Source organism: Pyrus communis, chromosome 8 (genome assembly GCF_041283825.1).
Source record: "Pyrus communis isolate YQ-2024b chromosome 8, ASM4128382v1, whole genome shotgun sequence".
Lineage (NCBI taxonomy): Eukaryota > Viridiplantae > Streptophyta > Magnoliopsida > Rosales > Rosaceae > Pyrus > Pyrus communis.
Genome location: NC_142572.1, coordinates 8,240,827 through 8,265,104, shown reverse-complemented (window position 1 = coordinate 8,265,104; position 24,278 = coordinate 8,240,827). Strand labels below are relative to the sequence as shown.

Below are 24,278 nucleotides of genomic sequence, written 5' to 3'. Positions count from 1 at the left end.
GGAAAGTTTTGTTGATAAGTGGCTACTGTAGCCCGCGATCTCAGTTCTCCTCCCACGACACGCCACGTGGATGCAGTTCATCACACGTGGCAAGCTCTATTTCCACATGCTTTTTGCTTGTGTCGAGGAGTATCTGGCAGAAGTGGGGCCCATATATCTTGCCAGCTCGGATGACCAAGATATCTTGATCTACCCACCCCGTTTAGTGTATTTAGGCACTTCGATTTTTCAAGTGGGTTGGGTTTCGAAGTCGGTGGGTGCTTCACCTCTAATTTTATTTTATTTTTCTATTAAATGATAAATTTGTTAGATTAGTTACCAATGAACTTCAAACCCACATCATCATGCAAGGGTTTAAGTTATTTTCACCACTGTAGTAAAGGGTCATATGCTAATTTTTTAAATGTGGGAGGTTCCGGGTTCGATGATCTTCTGCTTAACTGTGACCATGGCTCACGGATATAGTGAAATTCCCCATAATTGTACCTAAAATGAGTAAATAATGGAAACTTGCAATCATATGTCCCCTTTAAAAAAAAATGATAAATTGATTGGCAAGGGGTGATTGTTTGTGATCAAAGATGTTGATGGTTGTGAATTGTGATGGGTGCTTAGTGTGTAGCATCTTATTTTCAAGTCAATTAAAAATTTGAAAAGAGAGAGTATGTGCTTTGACATGCTTAATGGGTTGGGCTCAATTTCGCGGTCGGGTCGGTACAGCGTCAACTTTGGGTCGGGCATTTGCTCGCTGAAATGGTTTGATCGTTGTTATGCCTCGTGGGATGGGATGCAAAAGGATAATATTTGTCTCTTTTATGGGGAGACTTACTTGTCCTCCCACTTGCCACTAACAAACCTTTACCGTCCCACCATTATAATTGAAATTGTTCATTTATTTTATTATCATTTAAAGATCAGACATGCAAAAAATTATCCAATTTCTAGTTCATTCAACCATTCATATGCATAAAACAAATAGACAGTCACAAGTTGCTATATGTTACGAAAATTGTTGATTGGGTTTTACACTATGAATAACTAAATGATCTCCATTGAATGATTTTTCTACAAATATGATCTTTAGATGATGATAAAGAGATTGAATAGTTCCAATTTTAATTAATACAATAAAGATTCGTTAATCATAAGTAAAGGGCAAAGTAAGTCTGGCCATGGGGGAACAAGCATTATCCAATGAGAAAAGTGTTACAATTCGTGTTGTTTGTTCTTTTAGATACTAAAAGCTCTTAAGAGAAAATTTGGTAGAAAATATTTTTAGTGCTTTTTACATAAGCACATTCTATGCGCTTTTTTGGGAATTACTTCTAGAAAGTCTATGAATTTGGTTTGGTTTTGGCTAAAGTCAGATCGATTTTGTTTGGTTTGGAGAATAGAGGAGAAGATAAAAAGATTGCAAGAGAAGCAAAGGTGAAGACAAAAAAAAGAGGAAGAGGTGAAGAGAGAAGGTGGTGAACGGAGAGTGGAGGATGAGATAGAGTAAGTAGGCAACTCAAAGTGAAGGACAAATTTGCATCCACCTTACGGGTGTGCTTCTTGTTCACTCATGTGTGAATAATGTACTTTAATTGTATAAATTTCAAAATTCAGGCTTATCTGCTTAAATCATTAATTAATAGGAACTTGGTAAGTTATCTTTATGCATAGAACAAATTGATAAGTATAGTAACAATTTACATTCTTGTGATGAAGTATCATTAGTTTGACACATATGGATGATAATCATCAAAGTGATTGATATTCTATTGGGACATTCCTTAAATGATGAATAAGAAATAGAGAAACTCTTACATTGACATTGGTACGATTATCAGAGTTAATTGGACAACAAAGTGCAAACTGTGCAACTATGGTTGAATGTAATATTGGCACAAAATAAAAATAATGTTAGAATAGTGTTATTTACACATTATTTTTATTTCTCACACTCTTTCTCAATTCGATCCTTAGATTAAATAACTTTAAAAAAAAAATCAATGTCTAAAAATTAACAAGGGTATATAAAAATAAAAACGATTGTGTAAATAATCCTGTCCAAAACAAAATAAATGAAACAATATCTAAACCGACAGTCACAGCTCGGTGCCCAACATTAGATTGCTGGTAAAAGAAGCAAGCAATCTCCAATCAGACAGACAATCAGCCAAACATTTCTCGAGTTCTTTTCATTAATTTGTTTTTTCAACTACTACGAGTACGAACAACCTCTAAAATATCTTTGCCATCCCGTTTTAACTTTTAATGGAGTTACTGTAGAGAGAGAAAGTAGAGCGAGGGAGAGAGAGTATAATGAGCAAAACAACGAGAGGTCCGAAAGAGGACAAGGCGGGACCTTTCTTCTTAGCCACTCTGTTGCTTTGGTTCGTCTCGGTCATGTTCGAAATACTCTTCCACCGGCGATCGGAGCTGCTCGCCATTGTTGCCGGCTACTTCTTTTACCAATTGGCCAACTGGGTTGTTCGCAGTTTCGTCTCTCGTGACCCTTTCTTTGTCAACACCTCCGTTTCTCTCCTCCACTCCTCCATAACTTCCGCTTCAGGTCTCTCTCTCTAACTTTTGCGTTTTGAAAATGTCTGATGGGCTATAGAGTATGCTCCGTAGTTTAACAAAAGATGGAATCTTTGTACTGAAATTAACATTTGAACTTTGTTAACTCAAAACCCAGTTCATCACTAGCAGGTTAGCAGGTTGTAACTTGGTATCAAGGTTGCCTATGTGCCTAGATTTTTGTCGTCTTATGATTGAGGCTGGTTTGGAAGCCATTGTTTCTTTGATTAGATTGGATATGATGGGGTCTCTGAGCACAGAGAGACTTCGCTACAACCCGAGATGCCACCATGGCCTTCTGGTTCCCCGGACCAATGGCATTGTATCACTGGCCCAAAGGCCATGGTGGCAGCACGGAGAGACTTCACTACAACCCTGAAATGCCACCATGGCTTTCTGGTCCCCCGGACCAATGGCATTGTGTCATTGGTTCGAAGGCCATGGTGGCAACCCAGGGTGTAGAGAAACTATTCCCTATAATATTTGTAAAAGTAGAATTTTATAGTATGAGTACTTAACTGCAATGTTATAGATTTTTGGGCAACGGACGAAATAGGTGCCTGCATATAGGATAAAGATAAGAACTTGCAATAGCTAAATTGAAGAACATTTTGAGTTGAAGTTCCAAAATCAAGGTACTTAGCTTTCAACATTTGTATGATCAATTAAATTTTCAAGTCCCCTACTATTTCCAAACGAGTTTTTTAACTTCTTTTTGTAACTAGCGTGAGTGTATCTTTCTTCATTCCTATTATATTGGATGGTAAGTTAAGTGTGTTTATTTTTGCAGTGGTATTCATTTTGGTTAATCAGTGTTTAAGAAATGGTTCGGTTGGAATGTTTGAGCACTCGGAGTTGGTTGGATGTACTTGGCCATGGGCATACCCAGCTTTGTGCTTCTCATGCGGTTACTTTGCATATGATCAGTGGGATATGCTGCATTATGGGTTATATAGTGGTTGGATCCCTTCCATCTTGATGCATCATCTGGTTCTCCTCATTTACCTTACTCTTGCTTTGTATCAGAATGTCACCATCAATTCTGACTCTCATTTGTGAGGTACGTTGAACTATCTTCTTAATGTTGGAGAGTTGACTTTTGTACTTAGTTTAGTTACCTTTTTTTTTTAGTCCTTATAATCAGATTGTAATTAGGTTATTTGATGTTTATTTCTTTCCTTGTAAATCACTCTTGTACATTATATATTTTCCTCATTGGTGAGAAGAATGATATCGGAAAATTAAGCCCCAAAGATAAGCTCTAATTAGCATGGTATCAGAGCAGAGATCCTAGGATTTTTGCTTTGCTCGTTCCCTCAAGCAAACTCGGCCCTCCCATGAAGAACCTACCACCACTTCACAGTGGAAACAATTTCATCCTAACCAATCCTACCCCTATACTAAACACTACTACCCTAACTAACCCTACCATGAATCCTCCTGTTTTGAGTTCTTCCGACATGCCTCCGGAGTCCTCAGGTAACTATGGTTATGCTTTTAATATGAATAATTGTGATACTCAGTCCGATTGGATTATTGACTCCGGTGCCACATATCATATGACCTATAACCCCACTGATTTATCTTGTGATACTGTTCCACTTCAACGAAATATTACTAATGCTAATGGTGTCACCTCACCGGTAACTGGTGCTGGCACTGTACGCCTCACGCCTACCCTCTCTTTGCTGCATACACTACTTGTACCTTCACTAAAGCATAAATTAATATCTCCTAGCCAAGCTCCTAAGCAATTGAATTGTTGTGTACTATTGTATCCAAAGTTTTGTCTTATTCAAGATATTCTCACGAAGGAGATAATTGGTCATGGTACTAAGAGGGGGGATCTCTATTTTGTGGACGATGTCAGTACAGGAAGGGTCAATCTCGCCCAAAGAGCCGTTGATCACAAATGGCGTCAGATATGGTTATGGCATCATCGTTTGGGTCATCCGTCTTTTAGTTATTTACAGCATATGTTTCCGAATTTATTTGTTGGTTGTTCGGTTTCAGACTTTAAATGTGACACTTGCGTACTTGCCAAGAGTCACCGTGTCTCTTATTCGTTGAATTCTAATAAAAGTGATATTCCTTTTGGTCTTGTTCATTCAGATGTTTGGGGACCATCTCCGATTACTACTTCATCTGGTATTAGGTGGTTTGTAACGTTCATAGATGATTGCACACGGATGACATGGTTATACCTTCTTAAGCATAAAAGTGATGTGTTGCTGGCATTTAAGACATTCCACACCATGATTTAGCCACAGTTTTCTACTAAAATCTGGATTTTGCATTCTGATAATGGTGGTGAATATGTTAATAATGATTTTACACATTATTTAATTAATCACGGAATCCGCCACGAGACTACTTGTCCTCAGCCTCCTCAACAGAATGGGGTGGCTGAGCGCTAAAATTGCCATCTATTAGAAACAGCTCGATCGCTATTGATTGGGACGGATGTTCCCCGCTCATCTTGGGATGTTTCTTTTCAGACTGCCACTTACCTTATCAACCGTATGTTATCCAAAGTATTGAATTTTCTGACACCTTTGCAAGTTCTTGCTACATTCGTGCCTCTACCGTCTATTTTGGTGCTCCCACTGCGAGTTTTTGGATGTGTTGCATTTGTTCATCTACATAAAAATCAACGGACAAAACTTGACCCATGTGCTCTCCGGTGTGTTTTCATGGGGTATGGATTACATCAGAAAGGGTACCATGCTACCACCCTCCTTCATGTCGGATGTATACTACTATGGATGTTACTTTTTTTTAGTCTGAGATGTATTACTCTTCGGCTTTTTCCAACCCTCATCTTCAGGGGGAGACACTGACAAGCAGGTTTGGACCATGGCTGCTGCTACCACTGATCTTTCGTTGCCAATGTTAGCCGAGCCCGCATTGGCTGCATTGCCAGCCTAGCCAATAGAAGTAGCATCGCTGCCCACAGAACTAGCGGCAGACACTGCAGTGCCGTGCTCACCCACGGCAACAGTGTTGCCACTTGTCGATGTTGAGACTTCTACTGATACCACTCCCCTTCGTCTCAAAATATAGTACCACTAGATGACCATACTCCAGAGAATATTCCTGAGGTAAGATGTGTTGGAAATGTGCCCTAAAACCAATCATATGATGATACTTTATGGACATTTCACATGTTAAACTAATCTAGTTTAATGTAAAGGGCAAAGATTATTGTTTGAGCCGTCTCATATAAATGTTATATGCTTAAACGATAAGTCCAAGGAATATGTGATTGGAAGAATGCGATCTAAAGAAGTTAGATTCATGAGACCATTCTTTCGTTGACACATCCTAAACGTTCCTGATCATAGGATTGTCAATTGGGCATTGACAGTCCGTTAAGATCAGTACGTGCTATGTCTTCTCTCAGGGAGAGTGACTAGTCTCGAGTCATTGATGTGTGTGACATCAAGACAAGTACGTAGGTGCTCAATAGAGAATGAGTTCACTGAACACGATCAACGAAGAGTTCTCATATTCATGTCACATGAGAACTCATGGTTGGGATAATGCAAATTAGTCTTTTGACCTGAGGCATCACAGTTGTCTTGTGGTTAGGTCCTTAATCTTTGATTATGTCAACGTCACTCTATCAGGGTGTCCACGACATCGTTGGGGTTAAGCCACTTAGCCATGGAGGCAAGTGAATGCGCAACAAGGGATCTCTAACCTTCAAACTGTTTTGAGGGAGAATACTCTATGATATGATTTAGAATCTCTGGCCAGAGTATGAATGAGATGTTGGAATGCGTTCCAGATCACATTCAAGGTAATCATATAAGTACAAGATTCACATTGGATAGTAGACATGAATAAACTATCAAACCAAACAATGTGGTCAAGAGTATTGTATTAGAGAAAGACCGTATTGCATTTGTAATCCTAAACTGAATAGGTTCTCCACCTCTTCTGATTAGCTTGGGTAACCATGATATGCTGCTAGGTGTCACTCATGGTTTGTGGAAGCCCTAAAAGTGTATTATCACTAACGGGAGAATTGAAAGTAAGTTTCAATTCACAATCGATTTGAAAGAGTTTGAATCGCCCACTGCCTCGCTAAAAGGAACCTAATGGATCGTACACCGTGTAAGGTAGAGATTGAAGATTCAACGGAGATGAGTAAGAATAATTAAATGGTTTAATTATTTATCTAAGGCTAGGATTAATTAATATGTTAATTAATCAAACGAATAAGTTCGTTAAAGACCTCGGGTTAGTTTTGGGCCGCAAGGCCCAATGGGATTTGAATGTCAAGCCCATTAACTCAAGTTGTATGACAACTTGAATAAAACAAAGGGCTTGAAAGCCCAATAAACCTATAGGCTAGCCATGTGTAAAAGAATAGGGCTTTTGGTCCATTAGGTCACTTATTTGAAGGGACTATATAAAGGACTTTATAGCCTAAAATTTACTAAGGGTTATTTTTGGGGGAAAGGATGAGAACACAAGCTCTCCTTTCTCTCTAAAATTTCGGCCAATCTAGAGGGGAAAATCTAGCAATCTTACTTACTCTAGGTCACTCATTTCTTCTTCAATATACCTTGGTGTGGAGACTTAGAGGTTCTCAATTTTGGGAACTTGGAGAAACCTTTTCATCCATCCAAATCCATGGATCCAAGATGCAAGGAATGAAGGCCCTCTCTTTGGGTGATTAGCCTTTGCTTATGCAAAGAGGAATCTACAAAGGTATTGATTTTTCAACTCACTTTGTTTTGAGTTGAGTCTTGATTCACCTATCTACTAGGCTTTGAATTTCATGGGTAAATGTTTTGTTTTAAGTGCATACAAGCATGATTCCGCCTTTAATTGTTAATTGCATGCTATTGATGTTGCTTAAATGAACATGTTTTTCACAAATTTTCCTTCAAGATGTACTATCCTTATTGAAGTATCCGATGTTCCGAATTATCAGTTACCTTTCAGGCACAACCAGGGAAAGCCACCCAATCGATATTCATCAGAAACAACGAAAGGCTCTAAATATCCCATTGCCAACTATGTGTCATCACATAAATTATCAGAACTCGGCAAAGCTTTTGTACAACAAATATCCAATGATAGCACACCAAGTTCATTGAAGGAGGCACTATCTGATGATCGATGAACCAAGGCAATGGAGGAAGAAATGGATGCACTTCAGAAAAATCAAACATGGGATTTAGTTCTGCTACTCCAAGGAAAGAAGAGAGTGGGATGTCGATGGGTGTACACCATCAAGTACAAAGCTGATGGGTCGATTGAACGATACAAAGCATGATTGGTGGCCAAAGGATACACTCAAACGTATGGTGTTGATTATACAGAAACATTTGCTCTGATAGCAAAGATTAATACGGTAAGAGTGTTACTTTCGTTGGCGGCTAACTTGGATTGGCCATTACAACAATTTGATGTGAAAAATGCTTTCTTACATGGTAATCTTAAAGAAGAAGTGTATATGGATATTCCACCTGGTTATGCATTGGTTTCACAACCCAGACTGGTGTGTAAGTTGAATAAAGCATTGTATAGATTGAAACAATCACCTCGGGCATGGTTTGGTAGGTTATGGACGACTATGAGGAAGTATGGGTTCAGGTAGAGCAATTCCGATCATACACTTTTCTTGAAATGTTGAATGGGTAAATTGATGACACTTATTATTTATGTGGATGATATAATTGTTACAGGTGATGATAAAGAGGAAATCTCAAGGCTGAAAGATTACTTAGCAACTGAGTTTGAGATGAAAGATCTTGGTGGATTGAAATATTTCTTGGGTATAGAAGTAGCTCGATCTAAACAGGGTATATTTCTATCTCAAAGAAAATATGTTCTTGACTTGTTAGCTGAAACCGAAATGCTTGATTGTAAACCGGCTGACACCCCTATAGTCCAAAATCACCATCTTGCCATGCACCTTGATCAAGTTCCCATTAACAGAGATCATTATCAAAGGTTAGTTGGGAGGTTAATTTATTTATCTCACACCAGGCTTGATATTGCATACGCAGTAAGTGTTGTTAGTCAATTTATGCATTCTCCGAGTGAGGCACATCTGGGTGCAGTTGAACGCATCCTACGATACCTGAAGTCCTCACCAGGTAGAGGTATCATGTTTTCCAAGAATGATCATTGCCGAATAAAGGGTTACACTGATGCAGATTGGGCAGGCAATGTTACTGATCGTCGGTCCACATCTGGTTACTTTACATTTGTGGGAGGAAACTTAGTGACTTGGCAGAGTAAGAAACAGAAAGTGGTTGTTTTATCAAGTGCAGAGGCGGAATACAAGGGTATGGAAAAAGGAGTATGTGAACTATTATGGCTTCAGAGGTTACTTGGTGAACTTGGGTATCCTTCGAATTCAGCCTCAAATTTATTTTGTGATAATAAAGCAGCTATCGATATCTCACACAACCCAATTCAACATGATCGCACAAAACACGTGGAAGTTGACAGACACTTCATTAAGGAGAAGTTGGATGGGAATATTATTCAATTCTCGTTCGTAAAGTCAGAGGATTAATTAGCGGATATCTTAACTAAAGCTATTGCAAGTCAAGCGTTCTACAACTCTCTTGTCAAGTTGGGTATGAACGACATTTATGCACCAACTTGAGGGGGAGTGTTGGTGAGTTGACTTTTGTAATTAGTTTAGTTACCTTTTTTTTGAGTCCTTATAATCAGATTGTAATTAGGTTATTTGATGTTTATTTCTTTCCTTGTAAATCACTCTTGTACATTATATATTTTCCTCCTTGGTGAGAAGAATGATATCAAAAAATTAAGCCCCAAGGATAAGCTCTAATTAGCACTTAAAAGCTTTCTTTTCCTTAGGCTTTCCTTTTCTTCTTCAGATAATATTTCTTAGTGTAAAGAAAATTCATCCAAAGTGTAAACTGCTCAGTTGAACTGTGAGCCAATTGGACCCAAAGACGATTTGAATCCATCATTGTGTCCTCATGCGAAAGTATTGTTATGTTGTGATCATTTCATAACATATTGCATAATGGTAGGAGATAACGAAAATGTCAGCAACCTCTTTCTTTTTTTTGTCTCCTGATTTTGTTTGAACGAGGGATGGAAAGTCTCGTTTAATTTATTTCTCATTGAGGTGCTCAGGTTTACTGGGTTTATAAGTTATTTTCCCTTGTAAATGAATTGTCTTGATTATTCCTTCACTAAGATTTATCTAGTTAAAGTAACTACAACCTCGAAATGAAATATTTCGATGTTGAAATAATAATATGTAAAACATGGTAACTTCAAATAAATGCTAAGAATCTAAAATCTTAAGAGGGATTTAGACTCTTAACGTGAATTCTACACAACATGAAATTGGTTCTGATATTTCTGTTTCTTTCAACAGCTGCATTCTATCTTTCTGCAGGTGAGGAAAGCACGGCGGATGGCTGGCATTCGTGACGCTAGAAGCAAAATTGTAAAGGCAGAGTGGGTTCTTAATTGGGTAACCTTCACTTTCGCAAGGACGGCAGCTCACCTTCTCATTACAGCCAAGCTCTTCTGCGATGCTTCAAAATTTGGAAAAGGGTATAGAGCTGCCGCTTGCGCTGTTTGGGATGTTCGGAATGAACTTTCTGAATGCTTTTCTTGGCATTGACCTCTTCCATGCCTTCAAGAGAGAGGAATTCTCAGCATGCTAATGCTCATCATGAATGACAAGGCCGAAACAAAGAGTTGCAAATAATTGTGGTTTCTATTGTTTAATTTAATTGATTTTGCACATGAAATCATCGTCGTTTCTTTGAGAAAATAAACAATGTAAATTATGTGATTATACGAAAAATATGGTTTGTTCCATCTAAGTTTTATTTTTTTTATTATTAGTTTTTATGTTTTGGTATCAAATCATTTAGTTTATTTGGGTGTTAAGAGATGAAAAGAAAAAAAAAAAAAAAAAAAAAATTCAGGATAAATTAAAAAGAGGTCCTACCGGGAGTCGAACCCAGGTCGCTGGATTCAAAGTCCAGAGTGCTAACCACTACACCATAGAACCCAATTTGCTCGATGATTACACCAGATGAAATAAAACGGGAAGCTAACCCAATTAAATATGAATACTTTAGGGCCAATGCTGTGTCGTTTGGCGCTGCTAGAGGTGGATGAGAATTCTCTCCGATCCCCTTTGTGAGGATCAGATATCATACCCGTTTATCGTATATTGTGCAGCTAATTTTTGTTAGGTACTATTTGTGTTTAATTTTAAATTAAAAAATTCATAATGATTTTTGGAAGCACGATATACAATTAATGGATAGGATGTGAGGATCCGAATGAGATCCACATCGGCTAGAAGTGTGTTTCAATTAACAAATGTCGATCATGCTACACTTAACATTTGAACACAAAATTTAAAGAGGAAAACTAATGAAAATGACTTGAAAATTTTGAGTTTTAACGATAGGGACAAAATAAAAGGTAAAACGAATGGTACCAAGATTGATTTTTTAGTGTAAAAATGTGATTTTTCATTAAAATAAGTAGTACGAGAGTTTTTCATTAAAATTCTCAATTTAACATTCAAATGTATTCACGATAGGTATCATTTATTCGACTAGCGTTCACCATGGGGCGGTGGCGCAGTTGGCTAGCGCGTAGGTCTCATAGCTTCTGAGTGATCCTGAGGTCGAGAGTTCGAGCCTCTCTCGCCCCAAAAACTTTTCATTTTTTTTACTTTCTTTTTGGGGTAAAATTTCTCTCTTTGCACCACTGTTTACCATCCTGGAGGAGTTTCCATTTTCCTAGCTGTGTGGCCGTTGAGTCGCGACATTCCATGAGCATAACAACTCGGCTCGGTTCCTTAGTTTGCTCATCTTTACATAATCTCACAAGAACGCATCTGATATGCCCCAAAAAGGATAAAATTATAAGAGCTGAGAATCTCTTGCAAATAAACTGAAGCACTAACTTCCCTGCTGTAATACAAACCCTACAAACCCCACAAACCAATTATGTTTCTTGTTTTCTCTACTAAAGAATTAACCTCGCCTAAATTTCTAGTCGTATCCCACTCTTGGTTCGGGAGAAGAACTTCGCAAACCCATTTCGATTCTTCTCAGAGCTGACATGAGTCGACAACACAGTGGATGAGGTTGATGCAGACGAAGATGGTGGGGAGTTGTCCTCATTTCTATTTGTCGAAGGACCACAACTCTCATCGGCTGGTTTTGATACAGAATCTCGTTTAGGTGAAAATGTCACATTGGAATGCAACTTCCACTGTTCATCAGCCTGAGGAATCTGCGGCGCAACACCAGTGAACCCTGGGAGGCTTTCGGAGTCTATCAGGAAATCTTCTAGTGTCGCTAGAGATTTGAGTTGATTTCCTAGCGATGCTATTGTCTTCTGGCACTCAGCAAGCTTTCCAGCTGCTACAGCTAGGTCTTCCTGGAATATTAGTCACCACAACATTAAATTACGGCATATTCATTTGTTTTAACTAGGTAAATGGCTTGAATAATCGAATACCAAAAGACGTAATGTAGATGGGTAAGTCCTTGATCACCAACCTGCTTTCTCTTCAATTCACTGTTCGAGCAAGCAGTTTTCTGAAGCTTGAATTCTTCGTTTTTTCTTGATAGCTCCTCCTCTAAATCCTGACATCTGATGGCAATTTCTGTTGACAAAGCCCTCTCCCTTTGAACCTCTGCTTCCAAAGAATCAACCTTAGTAGACATGGTCCACGCCTCCGCTTCCATGCTAATGAGCTGAGACTCAATAGTCTGCCTTGATTCATTTGCAATACTTAGCTCCTTTTGTAACTCCTCCAACTTCATTTCTGCTTCTTTAAGCTGAAACTCTGCTGCCGCATAACATTCTTGACTTTTGGCTAAAGCGGTTTTTATTTTAGCTTTCTCTACTTCCAAATTTTCTCTCTCAACTTCCTTCTTTTCTAACATGTCTTCTAATTCGGCTGCCCGATGACTCATAGCTTCAATTTCAGCATTCTCTACCTCTAACTTTTCTTTCTCTACTTCAAGCTTTTCTAACTTGTCCTCAAGTTCGGCCATCTGATGACTCATGGCTTCAAGTTCAGCTCTCAAGGCACGTTCTTCATTATTGGTTTGATTAACTATGGCTTCGGATTCCAGATAACTAGCTTCATTCTCAGTCTGTGGCAACGAAGCAAGTCGTTCCATCTCTAGGAAATCGTCCATGAGATCAACATCAATGGAAGGGGCAGGCAAATTTCTGCTTACAGCCTTTTCATTCTTGAATTGATCAAGCTCAGCAACCAGGGCCGAAGCCCAACAGTCAGAGAAAGTCAGGTCACGCTTGTTTGCCTGTGAGCCATTCATCTTTTGAGAATCTATCTCCATCATGTTTAGCCGTTCTCCACTGTCCGATTGACTATCCATGCAAGACTCCACGTACATTGAAGAAGCAGCACTGGACTTGTGATCAATGACAGTAGGTATTTTACTACCCAAAGCTTTTAGCCTCCGGCACTCGGATTCAAGCCTTGCAACCTTTTTTATACTCTCTAAATGTTGCTTACTCGCCGTTTCAGCTGCTTGAGTACTCAAGTCCCTTTCAATTGTCATGATTTCCAACTCCTCTGCTTGAGTCAGTAGCTCATGCTTTAGGGCCGAGTTTTCTTTTTCTAAAGATTGCAGCTTATGAGAAAGATGAGGATCGACAAAAGCAGAAACTTCAGATCTATTCACTTCTGCTTTTCTCTGTAGCTCAATAATCTGACTTTCAAGCTTCAACTTGGTGGACTCCCAGTCACGGGTTTTCTTCAGCACAGCTTCCTGTATGGTTTGTTCCTGCTCCTCTCTCGCTTGTCTAAGCTGTCTAACGCATTCCTTGAGGGCCCCATCTAGATGGCTTACACGATCTTCCAAAGCCGAGTTTTGCTGAACTGTAACTTCAAGTTCTGACTTAAAAACCGCAGCCTCATTTTCAGCCTTTTCCCAGCCTATAATAACATAAAAAACAGAATGGTTTAAGATAGAAAAACATGACAATTATATAAAATCCTTGGAAAACAAAACTATAGATCATGGTTGAGATTTGATAAACGTATTGTTCTCTTCTATTTGGAAAGATTATCCATTGCCGTTAGGAATTTCACAAATCTTTAAAATTCATCGCCATCATTATGTAGATAAAATATCTGTGTAAAGAGAAATTAGCAGAATTACCATGTTATATGACTATTACCTGCGACAGCTTCTTCAGCAACTTTGGCATGCTGCTTCACCAAGTCTTCTTTGGCGCTAACATTCACAAGAGCAGCTGATAATCTCTCCGTTAGACTCTTCAGACTATAATTAACATGGTCAGCACTGGATGCTGCTTTTGATGTGACTTCAGGTGATTGAGCATCATGATTTGGAGATGCCTTTTGTGCCTCCTGCTAGAATGATATCATAAGATATTCGACCATAGTTAAACATGCATAAAATCATAGTTCGGATTGCACAAACAACAAAAAGCACCTAATTGAGAGCGTTGTAAATGCACCAAAAGGCTTATCGTAAGAACATGAAAGGAAATATTGCCGGTCTCTTAGAGTGATATGAAACAGTCTGAAAACTTAAGGGCTTATTTTTAGCCATGTTCCTGGAACTCCATTTTGATCTCACTTTGCCCCCGGTAACTCAAAAGTCACCACTTTACTCCCTGAAACTCAAAATTCGTTCCACTTTGACTTGTGGACTCTCTCTCTTAACAGATCTAAGGCAATGTGGACCAAATTTTGAGTTTTATAGAGACAACTTTCAAGTTTCAAGGGAAAAAATGGAATCAAAATCAAGTTCCAGGAGGCAAAGTGAAGAGAACTTTGAGTTTCAGGGAGTAGAGTGGCGACTTTTGAGTTACAAGGAGCAAAGTGAGATTAAATTCAAGTTCTAGGGGGCGGAGCTAATAATAAGCCATCCTATAATTGGCTAAATCAAAGTGGCTGCTATTAGTTTGTATACATGTGGTCACACTAGAAGCTACCATTTATCTTCCTTTGGAGCCTGCAAGGTGTCCTGTAATACTAGTAATTATTCAGTTTTTAGCCACCACAGGAGGGGTCAGTGTAGGTAATAAATCCGAAAGTAGGACCCATAAATTATAAACTACACCCTCTATTCTCCAATATGATGCCTCAAACCTAGTCAACTAGACCAAAACTTCGATTTTTTAATTCCCCTACTTGAGATAACAATTTCAAAAATTTTCTACCACATTTCACAACTACCACAGCCCTGTGTACTCAACCAAGCCTGTTTGGGTTACAAATTTAAAAGTTCATCAGCCGAACTTCGTTTTCTAAGCGGTTGTTAACAAAATGAAACTTCAAGAGTACCAAAATTTTATACGTTATAAAACTCAGTTGGCATCAAGTATCTGCCACTCAAGGCAACGAAGACAACAAACAAGCAAGAGGGAGGAAACATATAGGTCATAAGCCTTTCTACAACACCAACTAGCTAGATATGATAACGGTATCTCAAACAGGAAATGCAACCTAATTGTTTGGTTACAGGGGCAGGCAGAAAGTCCTTGTGCAGGGCTACAAAGAATACGAAACACAAATTCCAAATCAGAACAGCCTAATCTATCTAATAGTTGTTTAGAACACTCGGTCATTGAAGGCAATTGATTAGCATAGGTGCATATTACTATGTTTTGGATATATGTTTCAGAAATGAGAAAAATATGTAGGATAGTAAACTAAAGCAATCAGTGTGCGGATAAGCAATGGTAGTTACGGTACATTATTTGTCTCCTCACATCATTAAGAGTCTATCCAGACAACAAAGAAATGGACAGAAAACTTCCACTGTAAATGCAATCTTCAACTTCTGAAGGGCATAAAAATTCATCAATAAGGCAAGGCTTTAAAGGGGTAGGGAGCAAAGCCGTTTATGTGAAATTGAGGACAATATACGTTAGTTACTTAGTTAAATGCCAAAAGAACAATGTGTACAAGCTTTGCAGAAGTAAAGTTGAACTCAAATATTGTGGTAATCAGGGTTCAGCTACCCACCTGTTCATCGGAGTACCTCTCCGAGTTTGAAGATACTGAACCTGAACTATCAGTTTCTCCAGAGCTCTTCTCCAAAGGCTTCTTCTTCCACAACCACTTGCGCTCCATCTACTGTTACTGTTCAATTCTCAACTCCTCAACTAGCACTTCACAATGTGTTCATCTACAACACACAATTACAAGTTTACAGACGTGTCATTGAAAAACCACCACGAATCCTCTTCAAAGTTGCAGAAAACAAAACAAGAAAGCAAAAAATAGATAGCCGACACCCAAATCTTTATCAACTTTTGCTGCACAACTGAACTCCAACCAATACAGCCAAAGCCTTTCAAAATCAGAAAGCAATATTCTTTCCACCAAATCCAAAGCATTTGAGTAAAAAAGAATGACTTCGCTTATCGCATTCTCTCAGCTTTGCTTCAAATCCACTCCAAAAACCATCTAACCCAAACAAAATATTATCACTTTATATAAGAATGAAAACAAAATGGATCTCTGCAAACTCGCTCGCTCTGAAGAGTCAACGATTTGCAACTCCAGCAGCATCACATCCAACTCAATCAATTGCTTTTGAAATAGTGAAAATATCATGAAATTGTGCAATCACTGAAGACCCAATTGCTGAAATCGCAAAAGAAGAACAGCCCAATTCATGAAATCACGAAAGAAGAACAACCCAGTTCTTGAAATTACAAACCAGAACAACCCAATTGATAAATTGATGAAGTTTGAAGAAAATCCAGTTTCAGAAGCCAAATTACGGATGAATGGAACAGTGCTTGCACCAGAAAAAGCAGCAAAAAAATTGAAAAAAACAAAAGTGGCCAACACAGAAGCTCCAATTGAAGAGCAACCCAAAAACTCGAATTCAAATAATAATCAAGATTTTAATGGACTAAAATTCAACTAAGAAAGATTAAAAGGAAGAAGACCCAGATCAAAATACCTTTGACTGGAGACCACAGTAACCTCAAGAGTTAGTTGGAAGCCAGCCAGCCAACCAGCCAGTACTAAAGTAAATGTAAAGATTCAAACTTCAAAACTTGAGACTGAAGATTTTACAAGCCAGCAATTAAAAATGATAGAGAGCAATAAATAAACAAGAAAGGCTGCAAAAATCTCTGTAGAATGTCAGATGAACAACCAAAAGCAGAAGCATAGATAATGTGGATTGGGTTGGGTTTGCATTTCTTGTTTTCTACTTTACCTTTTTGGGTACTCTCAGTAGTATTATTATATTAGTAAACAAGTGAAGAGCATGTGCTTCTTTGTGGATATCAAGCTCTGAGAAGGTTGAGAGAGGAGAGGGGGAATTGGATCCCCTCCAGAAACCTCAAAATTCCACTTTTTGTTTTTCTACAGCTTTTTCCTTTTTTTATTCAAATTTCAAAGAGACTTACTTTCATTTGTAAGTGAAAGGTATGTTCGATTTTTGTTAAAAACAAATTTGAATAATATTATTATTAATTTATTGTGAGGTTTAGCCGACTTTCTCTTACTTAGTGTAGATAATTTCGTTTCTTAAAAAAAAAAATATCAAAAGGGCAATTTTGTGTACCATTTTTCTTTTGGACTTTGAAATGGAGCTGAGCCCTTATTCCCGCCTATAATGGCGATTCATTACTTGTAATTTTGTAGCAAATGTAGCTCACTAGCAAGTTTTATTTTTCCAGACTCGGTTTAACTAAATTAGCTAAAGCAGCGTATTTCGTGTTCGGCACATAGATACGGTTAATTTAGTATAGTAATTCTATTATTTGACAAATTATTGTTTTTTAGTTTTCTAAATTATTGTTTCAATGGCAATTAAACTGTTTTTTGTTTATGCAATAATTTATGTTGCAGAGAAGGTGGTCCTAATTCTCATAAAGAGGATCCTCATTCGTTTTTCAAAACTCTTTTATATTGTTTTGTATTGGTCGGTGGGCCACGGGCACTGTGAAGGAATCTTTAGCATGAAACCGGGCCCTACATCTTCTCCCATTTCATGATCCAATGGTGGAGAAAAAACTTTGGGGGAATTTTCTCTTTTTGGGAAATGATTTTTTTTCTTTCTTATCAAAATTCACGGGTGCTTGTTACTTCGATTGTGTTTGGTACACTAAAAGGAATTCATGAAAATTAACTTCCCATGTCTTTTCCTTGAGAAAGGAAAATGCAAAATTCCTTTTCAATGTTTACTAACGATGCAAAATTAAGCAGGAATACCATTTTATGGGATATAATGATCATTTTACGTTAGGATATACTTGTTATAAACAGATAACAGTTAACTGGTGTTTTTTTCGGTTTCCCAAGGGGAAGGAAAGTGAGGACGGAGGGCTTCACTTTCCCCTCTATTTTCTCATGACTCAGAAAATCATTTCCCAAGCCTTACCAAATATGAAAAAGACAACAAATTTCCATTTTCAAGCTCTCTTTCCCGCATACCAAATGACACACCCCGACCCAGAAAGTCCACTTGGACCCTGAATCGAGCTGTGCTGGCCGACACCTGGAAGGTGACGAAGCCATAAAATGTGATAGTGTATAAAAAGTGAATAAATTTGAATCTAAAAGTGTCTAAGTACCAGAGTGCGCTACGAGTGGGAGCGAACTCATTTTCACACGCGATGTCAAAGCATAAGTAAGGTAGAATAATGTGGGTAAGAATCATACCCTCAGAAATACCCATCAATACTAAAATTCGCCACAGATTCTTGTCGATACAAACTCAGCAGCTAAAACCTGGAGGGCACCAAACAGAAGGTGTGAGTAAACGATAAAACCAAGCTTCCCAAAGTTATTACCTCTCTAAAAGTAATGCCCTAAATGTAAAACCCGTATCGTTTTCCATAAGACAGTACAACATATATACATATATCCAAACCATACTCAGAAATGACCAAAACCACGGTTTGCCATCAAATCCACCATACATTAATAAGTAGGCCAAATGAACTAAATCAATACAAAGTAATATATCAGTCAGAGTCATCTAAAATGACCTGTACAACTTATCCGTATCTCATCGATCATGGCTAGCATATAAGTCGGAGTCACCCATAGTGACCTGTACGACTTATCCATATCTCATCAATCCTGGCTAGCATATAAGTCGGAGTCACCTCTAGTGACCTGTACGACTTATCCATATCTCATCAATCCTGGCTAGCATATAAGTCGGAGTCACCTATAGTGACCTGTACGACTTATCCATATCTCATCAATCCTGGCTAGCATATAAGTCGGAGTCACCTATAGTGACCTGTACGACTTATCCATATCTCATCAATCCTGGCTAGCATATAAGTCGGAGTCACATATAGTGCTCAATAAGTATACCTGCACACGAGTCGGAACCACCTAAAGTGGTCTGTACGACAGGACTGGGTGTAAATAAATACGCTCGAGTGCTACGATCACGTGAAGACTGGGCGAATAATCGCGGGTCACCTACGAGTCGGAACCACCTAAAGTGGTTTGTACGACAAGATTGTGCACCTACCTTGGAACCAAGGTGAGCGTAAGGTGCGGGAGGTGAACATCACGTGAAGGACTGTGCCCTGGCCACGGGCGGGAGCACTAACACCGGGGTGTAGGTTTATGAGCTCTCAATGCATCTCAATATAACATGTGCAACTCATGGCAACCAGTACGACAGTATCGAAGTTGCCTAATTCATAATTGTAGTCATGCTATAACGCAATCGATTCAACTAGTACCATAAACTCACCTGAACTTACCTGGGTGCCCTGAGTTCACCTTTTCACTTGAAAGCATTCCTAATAATTATATGCAAGTAATATACATATGGATATATCATGATGCAATCTACTACTCAACCATGTCGTAGCATTTTCAATTATAAACAATATGGTGTGAAGTGTACAATCAGTAACGCCCTACTCCCAAACTACTTATTTTCAGGGATAATTATTCATGACAACCCAATTAACTCTAATTTAACTAACTAATTCACAAAACTAAAACTTGTCTTTACCAATTTCCTTCGCATTACTCAATTTCCCAAGCAAGGCTTTTGTCTCAAATATTTTATGGCTGCATCTAACGTCTCGTTAGACTACCTACATACCCTAAATAGAGATCAAGCCATTCGTAGTTCATATAGTACTTCAAGCATTCACAATAATTATATATGAAAGTAATATACCTAATCAATTTAAAAGTGTCGATAGGACTCTCAACAATATGTACGATAAAAAGGAAAAGATCCACTCACTTGGAGTCCACGCTATGATTCCCTAGCACACACATCGAGGCGTCCTGAATGATTGGTCCCTGTGACCAATTATCAAATCACATCTCAGAACTTTTATCTGAAGAATATGCAATTCACATAAAACACAACCTCAACGACATTCTAAAATAGGTTGAGACCTATTGACCACAAGTCAACCGTCGATCAAAGATCGACGGTAGGGTTTACAACACTGTATAACTTGACTCGGAAGATCCGCATATCAGATTTCCAATCCACAACTCCCAACGATCCACAATATTTTTCTAGAATAACATATTAAAATTTCATTACGATCCAACGGTCAGATCTTCGCCAATTGCTTAAAACAAGTGGCCGTGAACATTTATTTTACTAACTTACAAATCCAATTAAGGAAGATCTGTAAGTCGGATTCGCGATCCGTAAATTCCTATGAACTTTAAATATTACGCATTATAATTTATCCAATTTTGGTGACGATCCAACGGTCGGATCATCGATTCACATTTTTATCAAGTAACGTATCGTAACGAATTTACGTTCCAACTATCAACCTACGTCATTCAAATGACAAAACTGAATTCAAAACATTCGACATAGCCTAAAAATAGCATTGGCGGCTCACTGGCCACGCGCCGCCGCGGGTGGCGGTCGGCCGCCCCGACTCGCCGGAAAATCCAACTATTTCCAAAAATTCTCAAACTTCACAGAAATGAAGATCTCAGTGAGTGGAGCAACTTTTATACCTGCCACGAAGTCCAAAAGTGGACGGAAGATGGTCAATTTTGCCCACGAAGCCGGCGGGTGCCTAAAACTTTCCGACGTCGATTCGTCGTCTACGGTGGTCCAACGGGGTCAAGGTTGGTTGGGTTTTGCTCCTGGGATGATGGGCTACAAAGCCCAAGTGGTGGCATCGGCCATCGCTTTGCCGATTTGCCGGAAAATCGAAAAGGGTGGCCGGAGCACCATTGATTTTCGTCAACTTTCGTGGCCTCAAACCTCCACATCCCATGGTTAATCAAGGTGTTTCTTGGGTGGGTTTTGTAGAGGGGAATGAGAGCTTCAAGATGGTGGTGGTGGCATCGAAAAAATCCACCGGAGTTGGCCGGAATCGGCCTCGGAAAGTAGACCCACGGTGGGTGCGGGTGGACGGGAACCACCTCTTTTTTTTTTTCTTTCCTCCCTCCATTTCTGATTGGGTTTGTGGGGATTTAATTTAAATAAACACTAAACCTTGAATAACCAATTTCGAACGTCCGTAACTATACCGCTATAATCCGGACTCGCAAACGGCTTTCGCCTATACGTTCGTACCAATGAGTACTACGAGGATATGCTAAAAGAATAAGTTCCACATCTCTCAAGTCGATGGTCAACGGAAGTCAAAGTCCTTACCTCTAGGGCAATTTCGTAAATTCACGCTTTTAAAATAAAATAAAAACGTAAAATTTGGAACGGGTTGTCACACCAAACGTAGACTTCAGGATTATGTAAAATAAAGGCCAAGTCTCACTTTTAAATCATGTAATTTAGTTGAAGTTTAATTGGTGATTATAATTTTAATTTCTCAATTTTAGTCCTTGTAGTTTATCAAACGATAAAGTTCAAGAACGCATCACATTTTTCCTTCATTTAGTTAATGAAGAAGGCATGTGACACTCAAATGATCGAGCATTTTAGTAATTTTAAGACAAGTCATGACTCTTTCTCTCCTAAAAAGCAATTCATATTTGTGATAATGGTGCCATTTTTCTTTTTTTAAGTTTACTACTTTAAAATATTTAATAATTCGGTTAAAAGAATGTTGATTATTTTTTAATAGGTTCTTAGTCATCAAGTAGTCTAATTGGTATACTAAATTTGGGGTTCAGATAAATCTACACCATCGAATTTGAGATTTGTAAAATGTTTGCAGTTGTACAAATTGCTCCACCTTTTTAGAGGATAGTAACTTATATGGAACTGATTTATTGTCACTTAGCATCCCTACCCAATCATACATTTTACTTTTAGAAAAACTTGCACATAAAAAGGCTTTATTAAATAAGGAACGCCAAGTGAAGGTAAATCTTTCTATGTAAGTCATTATCTTTTTAGAGAGAATACGTTCTTAGATGTTCTCCCCAACTCACATGGGTTCTACGCACGGGCTACACACGACCTGGCTTTGTCAAATCTCAATCTTTCATTCCTTTACCTGAAAACAAGCGGTTTTGATTAGATTTGAAGAGATTGGCTGCAATAAAGAATGAATCACTGTATAACTATCTTTACAAGAATAATTGCATTCTTTGTTGCAACCCTTTGCTTGAAATCTTATCAGAGCCGCTCGTTTTTAGTTAAAAGAATGAAAGGATGAGATTCAACTAAGCCAAGTCGCGCGCAGCCCGCGCATAGAACCCAAGTACGCAGGGGTGAAAATCTGGTAAATACGCAGGGGAGAAAATCTGGTAAACCTAGCACTATCTCCCCCTCTAAGCACCACCATGATTTATTTACTTGACTAACTGCCTCTAGTGTTTCACTACCAACATTTGATTAGCATAAACGCAACAGACAGTTAATTAAGCCCAAAAGTATTTTTCTTCTTCATCTGTTTTGTTTCTGGATAGTTTATCAAGTTAATTATTTATACCACTATAAATAAAACCCAGCCCTGGATTTCACTATTCAAGTTTCGTATTTCATAGTTATGAATTTAATTTAATTTTCATTAAGTTTTGATTTTTAGTTGACTAGCTACTGAGTTTGATATTTTAGTAATTAGTCATTAAAAATCCGTAGATATGTTAGGATCTCTTTTAGTATATTTGGATAAGTTCGATTCTACGAACACGTGGGCAGAAACCGTTCACGAAACAAAGTTTTAACAAAGGAATTATGAGCGAATAAAGTTGAGGGCAAATTAGTAAATTGGGCTTTATAGCATCTGAAGATTGTGGAAGGGGGAAAAATCCCGTTTTAGAAACATGGGTCTGCAACTGACCCGTTTGCTGCGCACGATACGGGTTCTTGACACATTTCATGCAATAATTTTCAGCGCAGATTCCGGCAAAATTTGACGACGATGAACCGGGCACCCACCACCACCAATCGGTTCAGTGCTTCTCCAACTTCATTTTCCACCCAAACTCGAGTAAGCTTGTGCGCTGTTTCGAGATGGATGAGGCACGCCGTTTTGCCAAGTATCACGGTCGGTGATCTCCCAACTTCGACCAGTCCGACGTCGAGCACCACTTGTAATCAACTCATCTCAACCCTAACAACAAAACCCAGCTAGGTTTCGAGCCCTTGAAGCTCCAATAACGACAATTCGATATTCGACGGTTTTGAGTTTTCTAGCTATACCTCGCCATTTTCAAGCCTTTTTCGATGGAACCAACTATCTTGGCAGGTATAAAACTTACTCATCTCTTCGGAGGCTTCAATTTGATGTAAAACGAGTCTCGGCGGTGGTTAGATTCCAGCGGCCTATGGCCAGAGTCGACTTTGTCTCCCTAGACTAATTTTGATACCCTTTGACATCCGTTTGATGTATTCCATTGTTTGAACTTAGTTTCGTTAAGGCCCGCCACTTGAATTTTATGGTAGGTGGAGATCTGATCGTTGGATCGTCATGAAGTTATAGTACATTGTTATTTGATTAGTGTGATACTATTAGGACTTTACAAATAAGGAATCTGACGTATAGATCTTCCAGATTGGATTACTAAGGTTGTTGACTATATCATTGATCACGTTGACCAAGGGTTGACTTTTAGTCAAAATGTTTTGAATCATTCTTCAATATTGAAATTAACATTACTAAATATCCAATAGAGCCTAGTGGACCTATCTTTGTTAGTGAGCCGTCCTGAGGGATGTATGCTTCAGTTAGCGTGCAAGTGGCACCTTACCGAGATTTACGTGATGTGTGCTTCTGTTGAACCTAAAAACTACCAAGCCTACGTGGCGCGCATGCCGAGTAAATAATAAGCTAACTACGTCCTTCATTTGTGTGCTGGGCGTGCCAACTCGTCGGCCGAGCTCGGCCGAGGAGTAAAATGTGTTGATGTCGCGTTGAGCGTACTGCCGACTTCTTGATCTTGTGACTGCGGCCAAGGAAAGAACATGTATCGATCTTCAAGTTCTAGAGCCTGAAGACAAGGCTGCTAGTTCTACGAAGTTCAAGATCAAATTCGGCTTTCAATGTGCCGAATGTAGTAACCTGTAACACCTCACTTCGTCGAGAAGGCTAATGAGATGACCTCTTCCAACAAGGATTTGAAAATCCCTTTCGACCGAGACTTGGATAGACAATCAGTCAGCCTTAACGCAGTGCTGTTTATCCAAACTGAAGGTGCTCCGTGGATGGCTGATTCTACAACAACAGTGTTGTTTATCGAAATTGAAAGTGTCACCGGTTGCCTTCACAGTGCTATTTATCCAAACTGAAGATGTGTTGGCAGAACAATAAAAATCTCAAGG

General features: G+C 38.8%; 1 protein-coding gene, 2 non-coding genes and 1 pseudogene across 9 annotated transcripts; 2 read left to right on the top strand and 2 right to left on the bottom strand.

The window, feature by feature from the left end:
* Window positions 1-2,307: 2,307 nt before the first annotated feature.
* On the top strand, window positions 2,308-10,261 carry LOC137717096 (uncharacterized; annotated as a pseudogene).
* A 264-nt stretch (window positions 10,262-10,525) lies between these two features.
* TRNAQ-UUG (transfer RNA glutamine (anticodon UUG)) lies at window positions 10,526-10,597 on the bottom strand. Its single transcript has one exon. It is a non-coding gene; the product is annotated as a tRNA-Gln (tRNA).
* A 572-nt stretch (window positions 10,598-11,169) lies between these two features.
* Window positions 11,170-11,254, top strand: TRNAM-CAU (transfer RNA methionine (anticodon CAU)). Its single transcript is given in 2 exon segments — window positions 11,170-11,207; window positions 11,219-11,254. It is a non-coding gene; the product is annotated as a tRNA-Met (tRNA).
* Window positions 11,255-11,446: 192 nt separating this feature from the next.
* LOC137718129 (filament-like plant protein) lies at window positions 11,447-17,012 on the bottom strand. Of its 7 annotated transcripts, none has more exons than XM_088698650.1 (6): window positions 16,797-16,963; window positions 16,536-16,638; window positions 15,587-15,749; window positions 13,768-13,960; window positions 12,111-13,522; window positions 11,447-11,988 (listed from the first exon to the last, which is right to left on the bottom strand). In XM_088698650.1, the coding sequence occupies exons 3-6, from the start codon at window positions 15,692-15,694 to the stop codon at window positions 11,590-11,592; spliced, it is 2,112 nt and encodes a 703-aa protein (XP_088554776.1). In that variant the 5' UTR covers window positions 15,695-15,749; window positions 16,536-16,638; window positions 16,797-16,963; the 3' UTR covers window positions 11,447-11,589. The 7 variants fall into 7 exon arrangements, with proteins under 7 accessions (XP_088554776.1, XP_088554774.1, XP_068313734.2 ...); XM_088698648.1 differs by having other exon boundaries at window positions 13,768-13,963; window positions 16,797-16,932; XM_068457633.2 differs by having other exon boundaries at window positions 16,536-17,012.
* Window positions 17,013-24,278: the final 7,266 nt, after the last annotated feature.

What these genes read in the sequence shown, in the direction of transcription:
- LOC137718129 (XM_088698649.1), bottom strand. Translation starts at nt 15,694, where the DNA reads ATGGAGCGCAAGTGGTTGTGGAAGAAGAAGCCTTTGGAGAAGAGCTCT. An exon ending in AGAGGTACTCCGATGAACAG is followed by an intron (nt 13,964 to 15,586) that starts GTGGGTAGCTGA and finishes ATATCATTCTAG; the next exon opens with CAGGAGGCACAAAAGGCATC. An exon ending in TGCTGAAGAAGCTGTCGCAG is followed by an intron (nt 13,523 to 13,767) that starts GTAATAGTCATA and finishes ATGTTATTATAG; the next exon opens with GCTGGGAAAAGGCTGAAAAT.